General features: G+C 44.7%; 1 protein-coding gene across 7 annotated transcripts in view; it reads right to left on the bottom strand.

The window, feature by feature from the left end:
* The window catches only part of Ntm (neurotrimin), a 921,649-nt gene that overhangs the window by 113,008 nt on the left and 789,718 nt on the right, over positions 1–18,923 (bottom strand). For all 7 annotated transcript variants that reach the window (XM_063256104.1, XM_063256103.1, XM_063256105.1 and 4 more), the window contains exon 4: positions 6,850–6,975. In XM_063256104.1, coding sequence (XP_063112174.1) covers positions 6,850–6,975 — 126 coding nt within the window. The remainder of the gene's footprint in view (positions 1–6,849; positions 6,976–18,923) is intronic.

Here is an 18,923-nt window from a genome sequence, read left to right as displayed (position 1 = left end):
AGAATGGCAGGTTGACAGAAGAACTATGGGATCCCAAGGTGAGGACACACATGTGTGGTAAGTATCAGGCTGTCAGTAAACTCTGCGGTGCAGGGTTAATGCAGCGCAATGTGTAATCATCACTTCAGCTTGGTTGCATTGAGAGCCACCACGGAAATCAGTAAAGCACACTTTGGACTAAGTCTCTACATGCTTCTAGAAATGACTGCATCATGACAGTCTTCACTTTGTCACTGAGTTAATTCATCAGTGAGATCATAATTTGATGGTATGATTGGAAAGCAACAGAAATAAGAAGCAAGGTCAGCTTGGAAATCAAACATCAGTGGGGTGTGCCCCTCTGGGGTTCCGTCACCTTTTCTGGTCTTCTTGTTCTCTCTGCTTTCCAGTGACATAGGGTACACAGATCTCTTCCTTCATGCCTCTCTACCATGATGCTTCTGCCTTAGTACAGTCCCAGAAACTATGTAGCCATTTGGCTGACCATGGACTGAAACTGTTGAAACCATGAGCCATAATAAACCCTTTTTATTTTTATTTATTTATTTTTTTTGTGCTGAGAATTGAACTTTGGCCTCACACTTACCAGGCAGGTGCTGTGCTGCTGAGCTGTACCCCAGCCCTCTTTCCTCCTTTAGGCCACCATTCTCCAGCATTTGGTTACACTGTCCAAAAGCTGACTAGCACAGGATAACAGGACCAAATCCCAAAATTCTCCTTGTCATGCCAAGAAGCAGAGAATGGTAGACAAGCATCAAACCCAGCTATGCCTGCCTTCAAAGCACCCCCTTTCAGATAGATCTCTAACTTCCACCTTGGAAATGGAGCCATTGTGAGTAGTTAAGTCTTCAGAGGAGGGCTAAGGACAGTAGGAAACTCAGAGCTGCCCAGTGCTGGACTTCAGGCAGAAGGGAACACAGGCTGGGTAATGCACCCTTGCTCTCAGGAAGCAGATATGGAGATTGTATGCCCTGGACTTTCTCCACGCCCCTCTCTGGGCTGAAACCACAGAGAAAAAGGCATCTTCTCGAAATTACTCCCCTGGATTGTGACACTCCACCAGAAGACAGGCAGCTGTCAGCTCTCAGTAGATCCCCCAGGCAGGGTGCCTGCTCTGAAAAACACTAAAACCCAAGTCTTTTTGTCTGTCTCTAAATGCCATTTCTCAGAGACTTAGGCAACTTTCTGGTTTTATAGCACAGCCCTGACTGGAAGTTAATTTACTTACCAGCCCCCCCTTCCCTTGAGTCACTGCAATTCCTGCATTGATTAACGGCAGGGCAGACCCACTAAAACGGGATCCCAAGAGTTGTCCAGAACTGGCATAAATAAAGCCCCATGTCCCCCTTACTCCCTCTTCCTCCTGGGCGGGTGCCATATGTAGCTAAGGTGAAGCCTTTCGCTCCACTCTGTCCTCCTCCCATCTCAGCTCCCTCCTCCTGGAGTGGTTTTTCTCCTCTGCCATCCTAACGATCCCTGTGCCACCCGGGGCCCCTGACTCTGGCGGTGACAGGCTGCTCATTAGTGCCAGGGTGCTGCAGTCAGCCGATGGCATGCTAGACCTCCACTCCTGACACCTTCTCACAGAGCTGTCACCCGAGTCATGGTGCCTGCCAGCTCCGGTTGAAGTCAAACTGTGATACCTCCAGTGCCAATTAGTACTTCAGTGTCCTGCCTGGCTGGGGAGAAGGCCGTGTCAGTGCTGACAAATAGGAAAATGGGTGGGCGTGTGGGCGGCTAAGCACAGGGAGCGGTGAGCCAGAAGTACTAGGGGCACTGGCAAACAGAAGATCCCCATCCCAGGGTCACTTTGCCTTCACCAGCTCGCCAACTTTTCAAACTTTCAGAGTCCAGAGACAGGATAACCAGCTGTCTGCTGGGCTGCTGCAGGCACAGGAGGAACACTGACTCGGAAGGGAGAAGATCCGGCTGCAGAGGAAGCTGGGGGGGGGGGGAGAGACGGTACAGAGGTGTCCAGAAGCATCTGTCCTCGGCATGGTGAGAAGCATTTCCATGGCAGGGGCTCAGTTTGGAACAGGGAGGACACTTCTCTGAATATGCCTCTGGACTCTTTCTGAGACAAATGTATTCACATACCGCAAGTTAGGAGGGAGAGGCAGTGTGTGGCGGGGGAGTAAAATAATATTTTTATTTTTTCTAATTTATTCTTTTTCTTAAAGTATGAGGAATGATGAATTTCCATGTATGTTTAAACTAACTTTCCTTGTCACTATTCAGGACTGCTCTAGGAAACTCTGGCAGGGAGACCCTGGAGCTTCTGCATTGGGAGGGTGGCGAGAGTGGGAGACCAAGGCAAGAAAGGGCGGGTGGCCCGGGATGGCCAAGTGGAGACCACATGCCGGAAAGGCACAGCTCGGCAGACAGATGCCCAGGGGTCATGGTAGACAGCGCCAGGCCCCTTCCAAGCCCGCAATGAAAGTCATGGGTTGGTCTTCTGTACTTCTGCACAAATGACTGTCGTCTTCAAGCAGAAACTGAGTTTGCCAAGCAGATGCCCTGTGGGGGACTTTGGGAGAGGCGTGGAGAATCTGTGGTGACCAGGGATGGTGTGCTGGGGCCTCATCAGCAGGGTTTCATAGGAAACACCACAGGTCTTTACTGCAAACACCAAGGTGGAGGAGAAGCCTTCAAGGACCAGGGCAGAGTCTGCACTGAGAGAATACACAGCCCCTTGGATGTGTCAGGAATCAGAGCTGTTTAGGCAAGCAGCATTCCTTAAATGCTTTCTAGGTGCCCAGTATTAGGCTAAAGGTGAAGAATCCAAGATATGTGAGACACTGGACTGACCTCAAGGCACTAATGGGGTAGGATGAGGAAATAAACAGCAATCAGGACTCCTCAGGGAATCCTGGATCCTTCCGCTTGGTAAGAAACATGCTCTAGGCAGCCCAGCTGAGAACAGTGTTATCACTGTTGTGAGTTTTGATGGGGGAAAGGCAGAGGCAGATGCACCTCAATCCTCCACCTTTCCTAATCCCAAAATTGTAGAGAAACCTGTGGATGAGAGCTTTGACCAAGTCTATCACCTGGGCTTTCTAGGAACTTAACAATGCAGGAACTGTGCCATCCAACAGAATTTACACAAGAGCTGGAGAATACTTTTCTAAGAAGGGTGTGGGCTTGCACTTAATCTTTTAGGAGACGTGCGAAGAGCTCACATATTCATTTACTCAGGAAAGACTCAGAAGTAGACACAATTGAAGATGCACACCAAAAGCCCAGTGTTCACTGGCTCTGCTAAAGTGCATTCCTGTACATATAGCTAAAAACAAGAGGCAAGACACAAAGTCCTCAGTGGCCTCTGAAAGATACCTTGGCTCCCCCATTGCCACCTTTGTATCAGAAGCTTTGTGCTGGCACTTATTGGGATGCAGAATGGTTTCAGTAAAACCCTCATGCAGACAGAAATGGTTCTTCCTTTGGGGGACAGTAAGATGGGGCTCTGCTTCCTGAACAGGCTCAGGCCCACACAGGTACAAACCTCTGCACCCCTCAGAGCAGGTGGGCAGAGCCAGGACAAGCATCTTTAGGATGCTGCAAACCTTCCCCTTGAGCTCTAGGAGCCATAACTTTAATGAGGAGAGCAGAAAAGACACAAAGTTAGAAATAACATTTGGGAAATTACTTCTTGCATTCAATGGCTGTGCCTCCTTTGCCTCCCTTGCACGCTGCCCGTGGGCAGCTGACATTTTCTCCACCTGATCAAGAGGTCTGGGCGAGGCCTCTTGACTTTTCCCACCAGACATTCCTGCTAGGCATTCCAGTAGCAAACTGCATGAGCCACTGCTGAAATCATGGTTAACATTTCTCTACTCCTTTTCCACCCACAGTGGGGCGAGGCTGCAAATACCCTTTAATTATGAGTCTATTGCATGCAGCACCAAGGGTTATGATGGAGGAAACTAGGGTTTTTCAGAAATGTACAGAACAAATGAACCAGTCTAGAGAGAGAAAAGCACAATGAAGTCATTATGTCACCCAAACCGCCCTGGCCAGCGAGCTGGTCATTCATTCTGGGACTGTGTGTATGTATATGAGCTTGATCAAAACATTCTCTAACTTCACAGAGTGGAACAAAAAATGACAATAGCTTGCTGCTTTAGAGGTTATGCAAAGGTGAATATCTTTCTCCCCAAGGAGCCCCTAGCCTGTCCTAACTTATTTAGCATAAGCACTGTCTTGGAACTATTTAGTGGGGTAAGATGAGGGTTTGACCGCTAAGGGTCCCCAGCTTCAGTTTAGAATTGGCTGAATCCCAGTGACACCTCTGATCTCCAAATAATCATTCATTGGGAACACAGAGCCCTATGAATTCAGAGATGATTAGTTACTGCATGGCATGTACCATCAGTTTGAATCTCAGAGAGCTAATCCAGACCCAGGATGTGGACAAAGCTGTTCATCTAAATTACTCTAATCCTCAGATAGATTCTGATCATCTTGTCCCTCTCGCCTTGATCCATCTTGTTTCCATAGCAGCTAAAACCTCAGTAAAATGGCAACATCTGGCCCAGGCTCAGGTGAAAGTCCTCTGGGGAATGCATCTGCTTGATGCCCACAGCAGACGGAAAGCAGGGCTCCACGACGCAGCAGCTTGAGCATCAGGAAGACATGAGAAGAGGCTCAGCTCTCGAGGGGAGACCACAGGTAGCTGTGAAGAAGACAGGAGGGTAAAGGGAGGGACGCGATGTGGAAAAGCATGAAATTAAAGCAGAGACATTCAGAAGGCTGTGGGAGAAAAGTAAAGTGCAGAACCAGAAAGTATGGTGGGGGAGTATATATATATATATATATATATATATATATATATATATATATACATACATATGAAATGCTTCAAGGTGAAGGACAAAGGACTGACCACTCAGAAAAGACATCAAAGAGGAGACAGTTAGTTTCTTGGCATGAGGAAAAAGAATTCTGACCCGAATGATAAATGTTCTGTGGATCTGAAAGACACAGCTTCCCTGGCACCAATAGCACTGGGGATTCTGCATGGAGCCGTGATGAATGGCGCACACCGTGGACTTAGAGAGCTTGCCCTTGAAAGGCCAGTCCATTGGAAGTGCCAAGGGCTACACTTGGGACCTGTCCACGTTAAGGTCATTTCAAATGGAGAGACTGGCAGAGACATGAGCAGCTCTTCCTGATCTCTTTGTTCACAGAGGTGGTGTCAGTAACAGTGGCCTAGGACAGCTACCAGAAACTCAGGTCAAATACAAATGACCCTCTGACACCTTCTCTGAGAATACCCATCACCACACACTGTGACTACCAGAGAGGAAACTCAGTGTCTGAGGATTGTTGAAGTCCTGCTCTGTTTTGCTTTGATGTCCCAGTGCAGTGAGTATTTGATGCATTGCCACTTCCAGGAATGGAGGGCTCATGCTCCAAGGAAGGACAGGCTTCATTGGACAGTCGTTTGTGTGGCTGGTCTGATGTGAAGACAGACCTGGCCCAGGGTCATAACCCTTTGGCAGGCAGCCTTACTTCAGTGGAGGACTGCTGTGTTGATAGAAAGGACCAGCCCAGGTACCTCCAGAGATGACACTTCCAGAGGGCCAACCCAGCTTCAAAACTCCCTGCATGGTCAGCAGGAGTGTTCCATTGAATCGCTTCACAGCTCTGTTCTTCTGCTCAACTTTCCCTTTCCTCTCTTCCTTTCTAAAAATATTTATCTCCAAAGTACTCCCAGGTAAACTCTATACCAATCACATTCTCCAAATGTTGAGGTATAATAAGCAAATTACCTCCACTATGGTACTGTGCACTGCCCAGCTGGACACACGCCTTCACTATCCATACACACACACACACACACGCACACACACACACTTGCGCGCGCACACACAAATATTTGTATCAGCCAGTCCAGTAACAGGCAGCAAACTTCAGGAGCTCTGTTAATGTGTTTGCTTATACACCAGCTTTGGATGTCTTCCTTGACAAATCCCCATGTCATTCGGTCAATGAGTTGAGCTCTGTCTTCTCAACTCCTGATATAGTCTACATCCATTCATTGTTTGTCATCTGTCTCCTGAGAATCTGAATTCATGAGAACATAATTTGTTAGTTTGAGTTCACTGCTAAATCCCCCAATGCCTAGAACAGAGCTGGAACTATTGCAACACTCACTCAGTACTAAAGAATGAATGACACAACTGTATGTTATTTGCTTCCAAATAAAAGCTAGCTTAATGGCAAATAGCATCTTGTCTTAATTTCTAACAGTTTAAGTATTTAGTCCTTGAAAGCATAAAATAGTCAGTCTGGCCTGCCTAACATCTGAACATTTAAACCAAATGAATTTTGCAATTTAGCCATGCATTAATTTATATTTATTATCTAGAATTACTCAGAGAAAAACAACAACAAAAAAAGCACAAAAACAACTAATGACCAGAGCTTTGGCAGTGCTGAAGGGGAGAGACTAGGAAATGCTCCTTTTCGAAATACGGTCATTTAAAGTGGTCATCATCATCTCCTGTTTTGTTTTCTGTCTCTCAAAACAGCCAACTGAGCAATGCCAATGAAGTGGATCTTTGTGTTCTTACACTTGCCATGTCAGGTTCACCCAGAACAACTCAACCACCACTTTATCCAGAAACAGCTATGGCTGATTGACGAGGGATTGGAGGGACAATCAGGTGTGATTTCTGAAACCTCAGAGGACATGGATGCCTTGTAGAGAACATCAAACCTCTGCAGGGTAGTGAGTGTGTTACTGCCACCAAAGGAAGCTCTTGAATTCATAGCAGCATCATGAGCTCCTGCTATGGTCATCTGCAATGTCCTCTGAGGACATCTCGCACAAGCAGCTGCTCTTACCTTTGGGAGAGATGTGTCTCCAGGTGACTGTAGGTTCTGGTCTACCTGTTGCTATGCAGGTGAGGCTAATATTGTTCCCTTCATTGATGGAGATATCTGAAGAAATTTCTACAATTTTGGGAGAAACTGTGAAGACAAAACAGATAAAATGGAAAATGAGAATTCTGCTGATACAGTTCTCTGTTGCCTTAAAATGGTAGTCAACAGAATAGCCCAAAGAGTGAAATAAGGACTACATTTGCAAAGGATGAGAAATTGGAGAAATTACCTTAGACATGAAAAGGATCTTATGTTGTACATAGCTTGTTTCCTCCTATGTGAACACAAAGTCAGAGACCAGAGGGGAATATTTTCCACTGCGATGCTACAATAACCATTCCTCTAGTCTACACCTTTTTGCATTCCACTCTCACCCCTCACCTCCAGCACACAACCACCAGTCATTCTTCCCTCTGCATTCAGAGATGGCTTTCTGCAAGGCAACTCCAGCCCTACCACATCATCCCTGGTTAGAGGGAATCACTCTCTATTTCCTACCTGATCATAACCAGGGTCCCTACCCGGTGTATGAGGCTCTTCAGATTCAAGCATACCCCACCCCCGCCACCTCCAGGGATTCTACTCTGCTCATCCACCTGCTGCCCTCCCATGTGCTTCAAGGCCACCATGCAGTGCATCTCCATTGGTTTTTATCTTTCCTGGAAAGGTCTCTGTCATCCTTTACAGCCTGACTAAAAGGCCATTTTCTCCATTTAGTCCTTACCACTCCTATGACTCCCAGCTCTCCTTAAAAACATAGACTTAGTGTTTCTTTTTCAAGTGAAAATAACGTCAGCTGCACCACACCTTGCCTTTCTTGGTTTCTGTCTACCTGTGCATATGTCTGTCTTCCCCAAGTCACCCTCACCAAGGAGGCGGCATTCTCACCCTAACAGGGACAGGACTCTCGCCTCCTGCAGTCTTTTGCTTTAGTGCCTGCATGCTGCCCTGGTCCCCCCGCTTGTTTCACAGAGGCGGACCCCACAGGGACAGGGTCTGTCTGTGGGACACACTTCCTGTGGACACCCGTCTCACTCCTGGGGCCAGTTTTAGAAGTCTATTGTTATCTTTCAGAGCCTAATTCTGTAGCATCAGCTTTACCACTGGCTATATGTGATGCTTGGTTTTCCGTGTGGCTGCTCATTCGTCTAAACCATCAAATAGTTTATGATTCAAGTGGATAAAGTGAGTGTGCCATTGACTGAGCTCCCAAACTCCACTTGCAGAGAGTACTATACAGCTATTTGCTTAACATCGCTTAGCCACTAAGCCATGAGCTTTCTCACACCCTGAACCATGACTTTCTTATATTTGTCTCCATTGTAAAAGTTCAACACATATTTATATGGCTAAATTATAAGAGTGCTTTATGGGATCCACCCACCCAACCTCCTTCAGGTTCGCAAGCCCTCAAAGTGGGGTCATTAGGACACGGTATTTCAGTCTTACTCACACTGGGTTGGGCAGATTCATTCCTGGAAAGTTAATAGACCTCTCTGTCCAGTGCTGTACTGTTTCTTTATGTGGCCTTCTTTCCTTGCCTGGGTGTTCTGTGGAGCCAGCACTGCAACTCCAAGGCTCATTGCCCTCCCAGCACACAGTGCCATCTGCTCTGCTAGCGAATGCAGGGAAGCTGCAAAATGACTTGTTTTCATTGCAAAACCAGAGAGGAGGTCCCTAAAGTCAGAGTGATGAGGTCCCTAACTCACAGGAATGAAGTCACTAAAGTCAGAGTTCTGGCTTTCCTCTAACTGCTCACACTCATCTTCGAGGAAAGGGGTGTGATGGAAAAATCTTCGCTCAGTGCTCTTTGTGCCGCTCTCCAATGTTTCTTTCCATGAATGTCCTGCACTCCACTGAATGGCGAAACCCACAGCGCAGAGCACGTGCTGCTCCTTTGTGTCTTCACCCCAGTCTGGCACTGCAGACATCAGTGTTCAGGTGCTTTTCTTGGACAGTGCTGTGAGAGTCACCCAAGATGAATTACCATCCTTCCCATGCAGCCTTCTGGAGTGTCCCCACAAGGAGCAAGCCCTGTTTCTGGTGAGCAAACACCATTACAGTGTCTCCCTTAGGGCAATTCCAACTAGGACTCTCTTAGGTTACATTGGTCTCAGTTTTCCTTCTGTGCCATAAATTATTGGGATGTAAGATATTAATTATGAACTTTACTTATCATTTAATTTTCTGCTGCCTGGAAGAGTGTGTTTTGCATAGAATAAGCACCAATCAATCATTCTTACTTTAAATCTACATTGGGCTTCAGATAAATAGGCAGTGTGCATTTGTGTGTGGGGGGGCACACATGTATCTGCATTGTTGAAGGTGGCTGTGAGGGTTGGAGAGAGTCTTGACTCTACAACTGGGTCTTTTAATAGAAGACATTGCAATTAATGGCTGTGTCCCTTAAAAAGCTAGATTGGCCCTTCCAGGACAGAGAACTACTTGAAGAGTTAAGGACTGAGTGGTTAATTTGCCGACTTCCTGATCGGTACAATTTTCTAAACTGTCTTTGCTCTAAAATTATTTAAACTGCTCTTGCAGAAGTAAAATTTGATGCATTTTATTTACAAAGCTTTAACGGAAGCATCCCCTGCTTATGCATCAGACATTTGCCTGTTCCCTGTGCCTGTCTCTTCCTGGTGCCCACACGGCCCTGTTGGCCTCCCAGAGGACAGGCTGCCTGCAGAATGTCTTGCTGGCCTTGCAGATGTTGCTTGAACTGTGCAGGTGAGTAATTTATTGATCTGTAAAGCACTCTGAGATGCTTTGCAAGGGATTATGTCATGCCAACGCCATGCAATAAAATAAAAAATGATGGACTTTGTGAACACAGGGTGATTTAGGGTTTGTAGTTGGAACAGTGCTTAAAGTACATTTTAAGTGGAAATCAGGCTGGGTAATGAATTACTCTTGCTTTGGGAGGGCTTACTAGGAGTTCATTTTCCTGGCTTCTTACATGATAGCTAATCTGCTAATCATACACTAGAGAACAATGGACAGTCCCCAAGCAGGACTGGAGGTGGCTGGGGCCAGAGCTGTCAGCTCAGCAAGTATATTAAATGGGGCAATCATCCCTCATTCTTGGGAGAATCGTCTAGAATTGTCTTCCCCTCAGCCCCAGCAATTGGAAAGTATCCAACTCATGAAGTAGAAGTTGGAGAAGTATGTGCCATCCTTTCAAACCTGCCTAAGGTGACAGCTTGAAGGAGGAAAACTGCCCCAATGAATGTGAAAGGAGGCCATTCAGGGGACAGAGGTGAGGAGCTCGGTGGGAGGCGCAACCACAGTTAGCAAAACTAAACTGGCATAGTACCTAAGGTGTGAGGGGATTGGAAGTATCATTTTCTAGGTGGCGACATTTAGCACACGGTCAGTATTCAAAATGAAATTGGACACTGTGGTTACCACCCTGAGGTAAAGCAATACCTCAGCATGTGCAAGGACCCAGGTCCAACCCCCAGACACAACAAAAATTAATTCAAAAGGATAAGGTCGAGGTATGGTTTTAGCTCATCCATGTCCATAAGGAAGCTTTGACCTAATTGTGAGGTAGGAGTACTTACATTTTTATATTGCTCTGTGAAATCATTCCATATCTTGAATCTCATCATGCAGGCTACATTGATTCATTCATTCTGTCAATATCCATGGGTCACTTGCCATGTACGAGCACAGTGCTAAGCACCAGGAGCATAAACTAGGTAAGACACAGTCCTATCCTCAAGATGTTCACAGTCTAGAGGTGTGGATTAGGTAAAGAAATACAATCTTCAATGTATTTTGACAGAGAAAGATGAATCAGGTGCTATAGAAATACAGAGGATAGACCCACAAACCCCTAAACCTGCCTGCAACTGATGCCATGCAGGCTTCGTGCATACAAGAGGAATATATTAAGGCTTAGGAGACAAACAAAATTAATCAAGTCTGGGGCTAACAGGACAGACATTCTAGGCAAAAGAGACCACATAAGGAAATCATCAGTAGGAAGACATAATTTTTAATGGCAGAAGTCACCTTTTGGGAGTGGGCTTAAAGTCTTTCAATAAACACTATGTGAATACATTCTACATGAATAACTGTGTGCTAGGTAGGAGTGCCATGCAGGCGTCTACCAGGTTGCTTGGACTTCTATGAACTTATAGTCTGGGGAAACAGTGTATGCAAACATCCCAGAGAACTGACTAATGAAGCAAAATATGTCAGAAACTTGTGTGCAAATGAATGTACAATGGATGATGCACACATTAAACTTTAGGAGCTGTGGAGGACTGCAGTGTGTGGGAGTGCCAGGGGTGCCTTTACCTTGTTCAAGCCTCTCTTTTTTAATATCAACACACAAAAAAGAATCATCTAGTCAGTAAAAGAGTGATGCTGCTTCAGATGGGATGGGATTACACTGGCACAGATGGGAAAGCAGAAATCCGTGAAGTACATGAAGATATAAATGCTAAAAAGGCAATTGAAAGTAGGGTGGAGAGCCTGGCCTTGCTACATCCCAACTGGATATCCCTGGCCAAGTTAACTCACCTCTCTGGGCCTACTTCTACCAAATAGAGTTGGTACCAAATGGAGCTGATAGTTCCGTAGGATGGTGGGGTTTAGGACATTCTTCTGAGGATTTAAGAAGCAAGTTTCTGAAATGTCCTGAGAGCAGTTCCCAGCAATGTGTAGTGCTCAATAAATGGGTTTTAATGTCCTGTGTGGTTGACAAATGTGCATTTGCTGTGTCAATGCAGAATAGACAGTCAATAAATTTTATACGAATCAATGAAAAATGGAATATAAGATCAATGAAGTAAAGTAGAGCCAGATTGTTGAACAGCCTGGGGGTGAGGTCTTGGATTGTACTCTGTCCTGTAGGTATGGCAAGTATTTGAATTTTTAAACAGAGAATGGTATAGTTTTTAAAAATTTATATTAAGAAGAATCTCTTAACCATGTGTAAAAGTAGAAGAGAGAAACTGGAGTCAGAGAAAGCAATCTACAAGTGTGATTTTCAAAGCCTGGATTAAATCATTGGCTCTGTAATGATGGACAGGCAGGGATGCTTTTGCAGACGAAGCCAAAGGGAATGCATGGGTACTTACTGATCCCCTAGAAGGGGCGAGAAGTACCAAGTGAAGCTGGGGCACAGCTTGTTCAACAGCAGCTGGATATCTGTACAAGCACAGTCTTGGATATTTTACAGGGAACTGCTTTTGGGTAGAACATTAGTTTGATTAATCCCTTTTAAACATGCTGATGGTCAGATAACGGACACTCAGGCAGGAATATTACATTAGCAGCTAAAGTTTTATGATTGTTATGGCTGTGTCTAGATGTCCCTCAAAGCCTCTTGCAGTCATAAGTGGGACTTTTTCAGATGTGCTTGGATCTAGAGTGTGCGACACTGGAATTGATTCATGGTGCAATGCTAGGATCAAGGGCACTAGGATTAAGGGTGTGAGTGCTACCTGCCCTAAGGATCCTGGATAAAATATAAAGGATAGAAAAAGCTGTGGTCAGCCCTTGTTGTTTTGTTATTTTCTGCCCACCATGAACTATTTCTCTTCTGTGATGCCCCTCTGCCATGTGGATAATGGACTGGAACCTCTACAGACTGTGAGCTAAATAAAGCTTTCTTTCTTTTACTTTGAGTGTCAGGCATTTTATCTCAGCAATGAGAAAAGTAACTAAGACAATGATCAAAGGCCTGAGGCAAGATACTAGTTGAGCACACAGTTGCAAAGTAAACTGCACAGAAGTGAGATCTGCAACCAAAAATTAGATATTTTAGAGTTGATACTTACTTTAAAAAGGTAATCATTCCCCTCTACACATATATGTATTTGAAGTCTGCTGACTTTTGAGATGTGAGTCTAGAGAACATACCAATTTTAGAAAAAGAAAGACCAACAAGTATTTCGGATATATTTAGGAAGAAAGACAGAAGGCTACAGTTTCATATCTAATACATTATGTTACAGGTTAGTCTCACTATGACAGAATTTTAATTCAAATGTGTAAATAATTAAATAAGTTAATTATTATCTAGTACATTCTAAGGAACTATTCTATCCTTGGTTCAGCTTTTACTGCCCAGGTGTTGAGTTTTAATAATTATGCCATTAATAAATAGCAATTTGCTGTTTTTAGCACACAGTAGATATCCTATTAAATCCAAATTAAGCTGCTTTATTAAGCACTGTGCAGGCCCGTGGGGCTGAGAACACACATGAGCTGCTTGGGCCAGGTTTGTCTGCGCAGCACATGCAGATCTGTGGCATCCCAGATGGCATCCACGGCTGCCTATGGCACTTCTCCTTCTGCTCTTGCTTGTTGGTAAAGCTCTAGATGGCCACTGCTTCTAGGACAACTCTTAAAGCCAGGACTCCTTTGAGGTAAGGCCACAAGGGCTTTGTCTTACGGAATGAAAAGAGCCAATCTGGAGTGCCTTTGATCTTCCTGTTTCCAGACACGCACAAAGACACTCAGGCCTATGTCAAAAGCCTCCTGCAGAAGGTGTAACTGATTCAGAAAGCTCTTAAAGTTTCCATCAAACCTGTGGTAGTCTGCGGACAAATCCTACTTTTCATTCAGGCTGCTGGTGTATCTGAAAAGCCTACTGCAAAGTTTCTCAGTTTAGGATAGGATTCGGACTACAGCAAAATATACTTGAATGGGGCTTTGTTTCTCAGCCTCGCTGAGCCAAGAGATGAACCCGCATCGGCATGGAGAAAATAGGCATGAAGTCCTTCCTTGGCTTGGAGGTTCCTTTGTGAGGTGAATCCTGCCTCCCCAGTTACTCCCTGTCACTCTGCTGGGGTCCTCTCCTCCCAAACATCTCAAGCCCCCCATTGACCTGGAGAGATGTTGTGTTTACCCATGCTCTTCACATGGCTTGTTCTGTTTTATTCACTAAATCTTAACTTTTCAAAATTTTCTTTGCTACCCTGGCTAATGAAGAGCCCCCACACTGGATTGCTCATTGTGAGCTGTTGGCTTCCCTTAAATGAAATGTGAGTGCTATCGGTTGTCTTGTTTATTAACTCTTTATCATATACCTCATGGCTGATAAAGTCTGTGTTCGGTGAATGAATGAATGGATGGATGGACGGATGCATTTTACAAGGCTCTTGTGGAAAGGGGAGAATAAATTTAAAGGATTAAGTAGCCTCAAAATCTTTAAGTAGTCTTCCAACACTTTCAGTGCTATAGAATTGTCAATAATTATCATTTATTAAATACCTTCTATAAAAAGGTATTTTACATATATAAACTCTAATCCTTTCCTGTGTTAACCTTGCTAATAGATATTGTTTCTACAGTAACCAATTTGCTTGGTTTAACTGGAATTGAGAACTTTCCCAGGACACATTACTTTCAGTGCTGAAACCAAAATATTTGTAGGCAAAAGATGTATAATCACCCTTAATATTTTCTAGATGTTACAGATGAAGATTCTCATACTCAAAGGGCTTTAAGAACTTGTTCAAAGATATAAGTGAAGGGAATGGGATATAGCTCAGTAGCACAGCACCTGCCTGGCAAATGCAAGGTCATGAGTTTGATCTCGGGTACCAGGAAAAAAACAAAAGGCAGATATAGATGAAAATTGCAAAGTGTTTTTTGGAGGAGAGATTATATGGGTGAAAACCGTAACAAGCAGACTTGAAATCATGAGACCATACATAAAAATAAATAAACAGAAATACCAGCAACTAAATATTTACAGACACCTACACATTGTGGAAATTTGTCATGCAATGGACACTTTGTAGGGACTTGGGATTATTGCTGAATATTCTTATAACAATCTTACAGGACAATGATGTCAAACCTCAGAGATGACTGCTCACACTGAAATCCCAAAAGCCACTTACTTATCACAAAGTACCAACAGTGCATTTAAACCTGAACACTGAGGTTTTAGTTTAGAGAAAACAATGTTAGTGGACGCTGAATTGCTGGGTGCCGACAGAGAGGGCCCTGCATGCTGCTGTGGATGGTGTGCCACAGGTCCCCTTACCGTTAGAGGGGATTCTACTATGAGTTTCCTACTGACAGATGAAGAAAGTACTGATTAGTGGGATGTTAGTAACTTATTTGAGTGCAAACAACGAGTTTGAAAGGGGGTGACAAATGCTAAAGGGGGTGAAGGTGACTCTGACTCCACATCTTCCACGCAGAGCTCAATGAGGTGGAAGCACCCCAAGGTGGTGCATTTTGGGTCACCCACACTCCACACACCACCTGCCTCACCCCTTTAGCACCTCCATGGGGACTTCTGTGTGCCAATGGGCTGCTCAGCACAAAGTGCTCTCCTCACAGCTATGACTGTGGGATCACTCTCCAACACAAGAGGGACTGCGGAGGTTCCATTGATAAGAATTTCAGAAATCCCATCACCTGCATGAGTGTTTTCTTCTTCCCTTCCTCCACCTCCTTCTTCACTGTGCTATTTCTCTCCCTGGAGTGCGTGCTGAACCAGAGCTGTGACCCCTAGGAGAGCTGGGGTTGGAGGCCGCTGCTGTGGCTGCCCCCATCACCCAAGTGTTCAGCAGTCTGTAGCCCTGCGATGACAGCAGAGGCAGAATCGTGTCCACCAGGGCATCCACGAACGAAGGTATTTATTTGGACTGTTCTGACTAAGGTTATTCAATGTTCCTCCTGTCTTTTCCCTCCTTCCCCTAAAACTATGTGTATATAATGCACTCTCTAGTACTGTGGATTCTGCGACATTTTTGGTAAAAACAACTCTGCGCTTCATATCAGAATATCCAGTATTAAGCCTAGACCTCAAAATTATTAACTGTATAAACTTATGTAAATCATTTGAATCTCTAGTCCTTCTGAATTTATTAACATCTCTCCTCCAGCCTCAAAATAGGTGTTCTGTGGATCAGATAAAAGTGTAACAATTCCACTTTAAACATAAGGTATTTTTCAAATGTAATTTATGCTGTTACTAAAAATGTACATCTCTAGAAACAAGTATAAATAAAAATACTGGCCTTGGCTGCTGTGGGGAATGTGTGTAAGTTGTGATAGATTTAACTCCAACCCTATCAGCAGACACTATCCACTGCTCTGGGGTACCCTTAGTTCTGGGACCAACAGGATCTTTAAGTAAGGACACAGGAACCTGTGTGAAACTGGCAGGGAGACCACACTGTCTTGCCAGCTTTCCTTCGCAAGAAGAGGAAGGTCAGATTACAGATACTCAGAATCCCAAACAAGAGCTTGAAATACCCAGAGCTCCTTAGTGGTGGGAGTTCAGCTGGATACTGGATTGTTACTTTTACCAAAATCCTTTTATCAGTTTTTATATCTCTCTCTCTCTCTCTCTCTCTCTCTCTCTCTCTCTCTCTCTCTCTCTCTCTCTCTCTCTCTCTCTCTCCCTCATCCTTGTTCTGTGGAAAATCATGAAACCTAGGGGGAAATCCAGTGATTTATTTGGGATTAGTTATAAACCACTGGTTCTGAAACCTAAAATTTGTTCATTTTACAATGAACTGACATTGGAAGGAAGTGTGTGTAAGCTTTGCTTCCTGACTCAGTGACCCGGTGCAGCCATTCCTAATAGAGACATAGAGGGATAAAGTAAACACTATTCATTCATCACTCCATGCTTCCCTGTTGCTGGGTGTAGGAGTGTAAACTGAATTTTTCAGCACCTACCTGCAAGTGTAAATGCTCTATTAATTTGGGTACCAACTAACAAACTGCTAAGAGTCCCTTCATCCACTGACCCATGTGGAGACTTAAGAAAGACTTATTGATACCGTGATAGGAGCATGCCATCCAGATAGGCCTGGCTGTTTTCAGCTTCTAGAGCAGGGGTACATGATTTGAGTCAAGCCTGCACAAACAGCTCCCTTGCTTTCTGTTTCCATCCTCAGATGAGCTCCTTACAGAAGGGGAAGCAGGGATGAGAAGCCTAGGCAGCACTGGACCATTTCTCACCCGGCACTGTGCTGCCTTTTGCACTTCCTTCACAGTCACTGATAGGCATCACCCCCCTCCAGGAGCAAGACTGATGCTCAGAGAGCAGAGGCAGCTGGCCAAGTCCACCCTGCAGGCAGGCAGACACACCGTAGGCTCTGTGATGGGGTCTCGAAAGACCAACAGCCAGTGTTCCACAAACTAGAAATCCTCCAAATTTAAAATGGTGCTAAGTGAAAAGGAAATCCATTAACCTGATTCAGTGCTTAATTTTATAAGGAAGTCAAACAAATTGGAATATATACATATATTTTTCTTATTATTCCTCATGAAAGAAAGCTAATATTTGTTGAACATTTAATAAGCTCTAAATTCTTCCTGTTCCTTTTCCTATTTATCCAGAACACTGAAGATTTCCATAGTTAATGAGGTACTCAAAGCCAGAGAAGTAGAAAGTAGCCAATGTCAAATCCAAGCTCTTCCTATAGCCTTTTGGGGATCAAATGAAACATACAGGCATACCTGAAAGCATGCTGAACTGCTAACCACTCTGCAAATGAATGCTATTGTGACTGAGATTTAAAGAAAAAGAGTACAATCAATTAGTGATAAACAGTACAATTGTTGACTGTAAAAGTCATGCCAGGTTACTGATCAGGATTCTCTGTACCTCCTAGGGACATCTTTTGACCTGAATGGTTGTTTTACAGCCATCTCAGAGGTAGGAATTTGACTCCTGTCTTCATTTCTCTTCACCAGGCATGGTTTATCCCTGCAGATCTCACACCCAGAGCTTTTGAAGCAGCACACAAGACCTCTTTATTTCTCCAGCTGTCTTGGCATCTGGCATCCTCCTATGGATCTCCCCAGAACAGAAAAGCAGCCGAGGTCCATGAACCCCGCTGGACCAACTCAGAGGGTGATGCGGTGTGATTTACTCCTGCCCTCTCCCAGGTACTCAGTGTCACTTCTCTCCGCTGGAAGGAGGGTTTTTTATTTATTTTTCTGTACAAATTACAAAAGAACACAGGAAAAGAATGAGTTTCCTTTAACTAAGAGAACACTGTGGGATCACTGACCTTGGGGTCGCCAGCCTCCTCAGCGGGGGCAGGCTAGATACATGTACCTCAGGGGCTGTAGTTCTGTGGCATCACTTCACCTTCAATAGGGACCATTTTGCCCAAGTTCAGGGAGATACTATTTTTGCCCTTTGGATATTCTTGGCTCGGTTTAGACATCCACCTTGTGAAGAAAAGAAGGGTCTCTCTGTGCTAGCCTATGCCATAACCCTACTCAGGATAAGCTTCATACTTCTCATTTTGACATAATGAAAATAAATAAATATAATAAAAGTTACATCTATATATATCACCACAGTCTCTCAAACTCAAACTTCTGGTCATGATTCTCTGCTCCTATTCTCCTATGCCTTTAAGAGAAGCATCATTATTGAGTACTCCTCTCTTCCAGGCTTCCTTATGGAGGTCAGTTGGAGGCCAACTAGGTAGCCACAGAGCCTCTGTCCCCAGGTGGTACCTTCTCAACCCCACACAACACTGAATCTGTCTGCTGGCTGCTGGGCAGCCCCAAGCTTACTAATGTTCTCAGCTGCCTTGATGGTGTCATTGCCACTTTAATTCTTAATTTTTAAAAGCACAGGCAGTTATGTACTCAAACACTAACCATAAAGCTAAATGCATCAGGGAATTTGCTGACTGCAGGAAGATGATGGCTGCAAAGTCCTCCCCAGCCCCCACCTCTCAACTGCAGTACGGTGCGGATTGTTTCACAAATGTCTCTCCTTCGCCTCAAATACCTGCAAGGTTGCATTCAGAGAAAGATGGTAGTTAGTCTCCAAGGGATTTTCTGCCTCTCCAGCACTGGAGGACTGATGTGGCTTATGTCAGAATGGGAAGATGAGTTATGCTCTCTGCCCCGGGGCATCACGTGTGGGCTGTCTTCCACAAGCCAGGATGGATCCCATTATCTGACCTTGATCCCTGCGCCTGCAGGCGGTCCTCCTGCTACCCACAGTTACGTGGCAATTGGCTTCCAGTGACTTTTTGTCCTGCATCTTTATTGCCACCGAATCCCTCATAAAGGTT

Source organism: Cavia porcellus, unplaced genomic scaffold (genome assembly GCF_034190915.1).
Source record: "Cavia porcellus strain 051 isolate PalLab524CR breed Dunkin Hartley unplaced genomic scaffold, mCavPor4.1 scaffold_9, whole genome shotgun sequence".
Classification (NCBI taxonomy): Eukaryota; Metazoa; Chordata; class Mammalia; order Rodentia; family Caviidae; genus Cavia; species Cavia porcellus.
The sequence above is the reverse complement of the archived record's forward strand: the minus strand, read 5'-3'. Positions and strand labels throughout refer to the sequence as shown.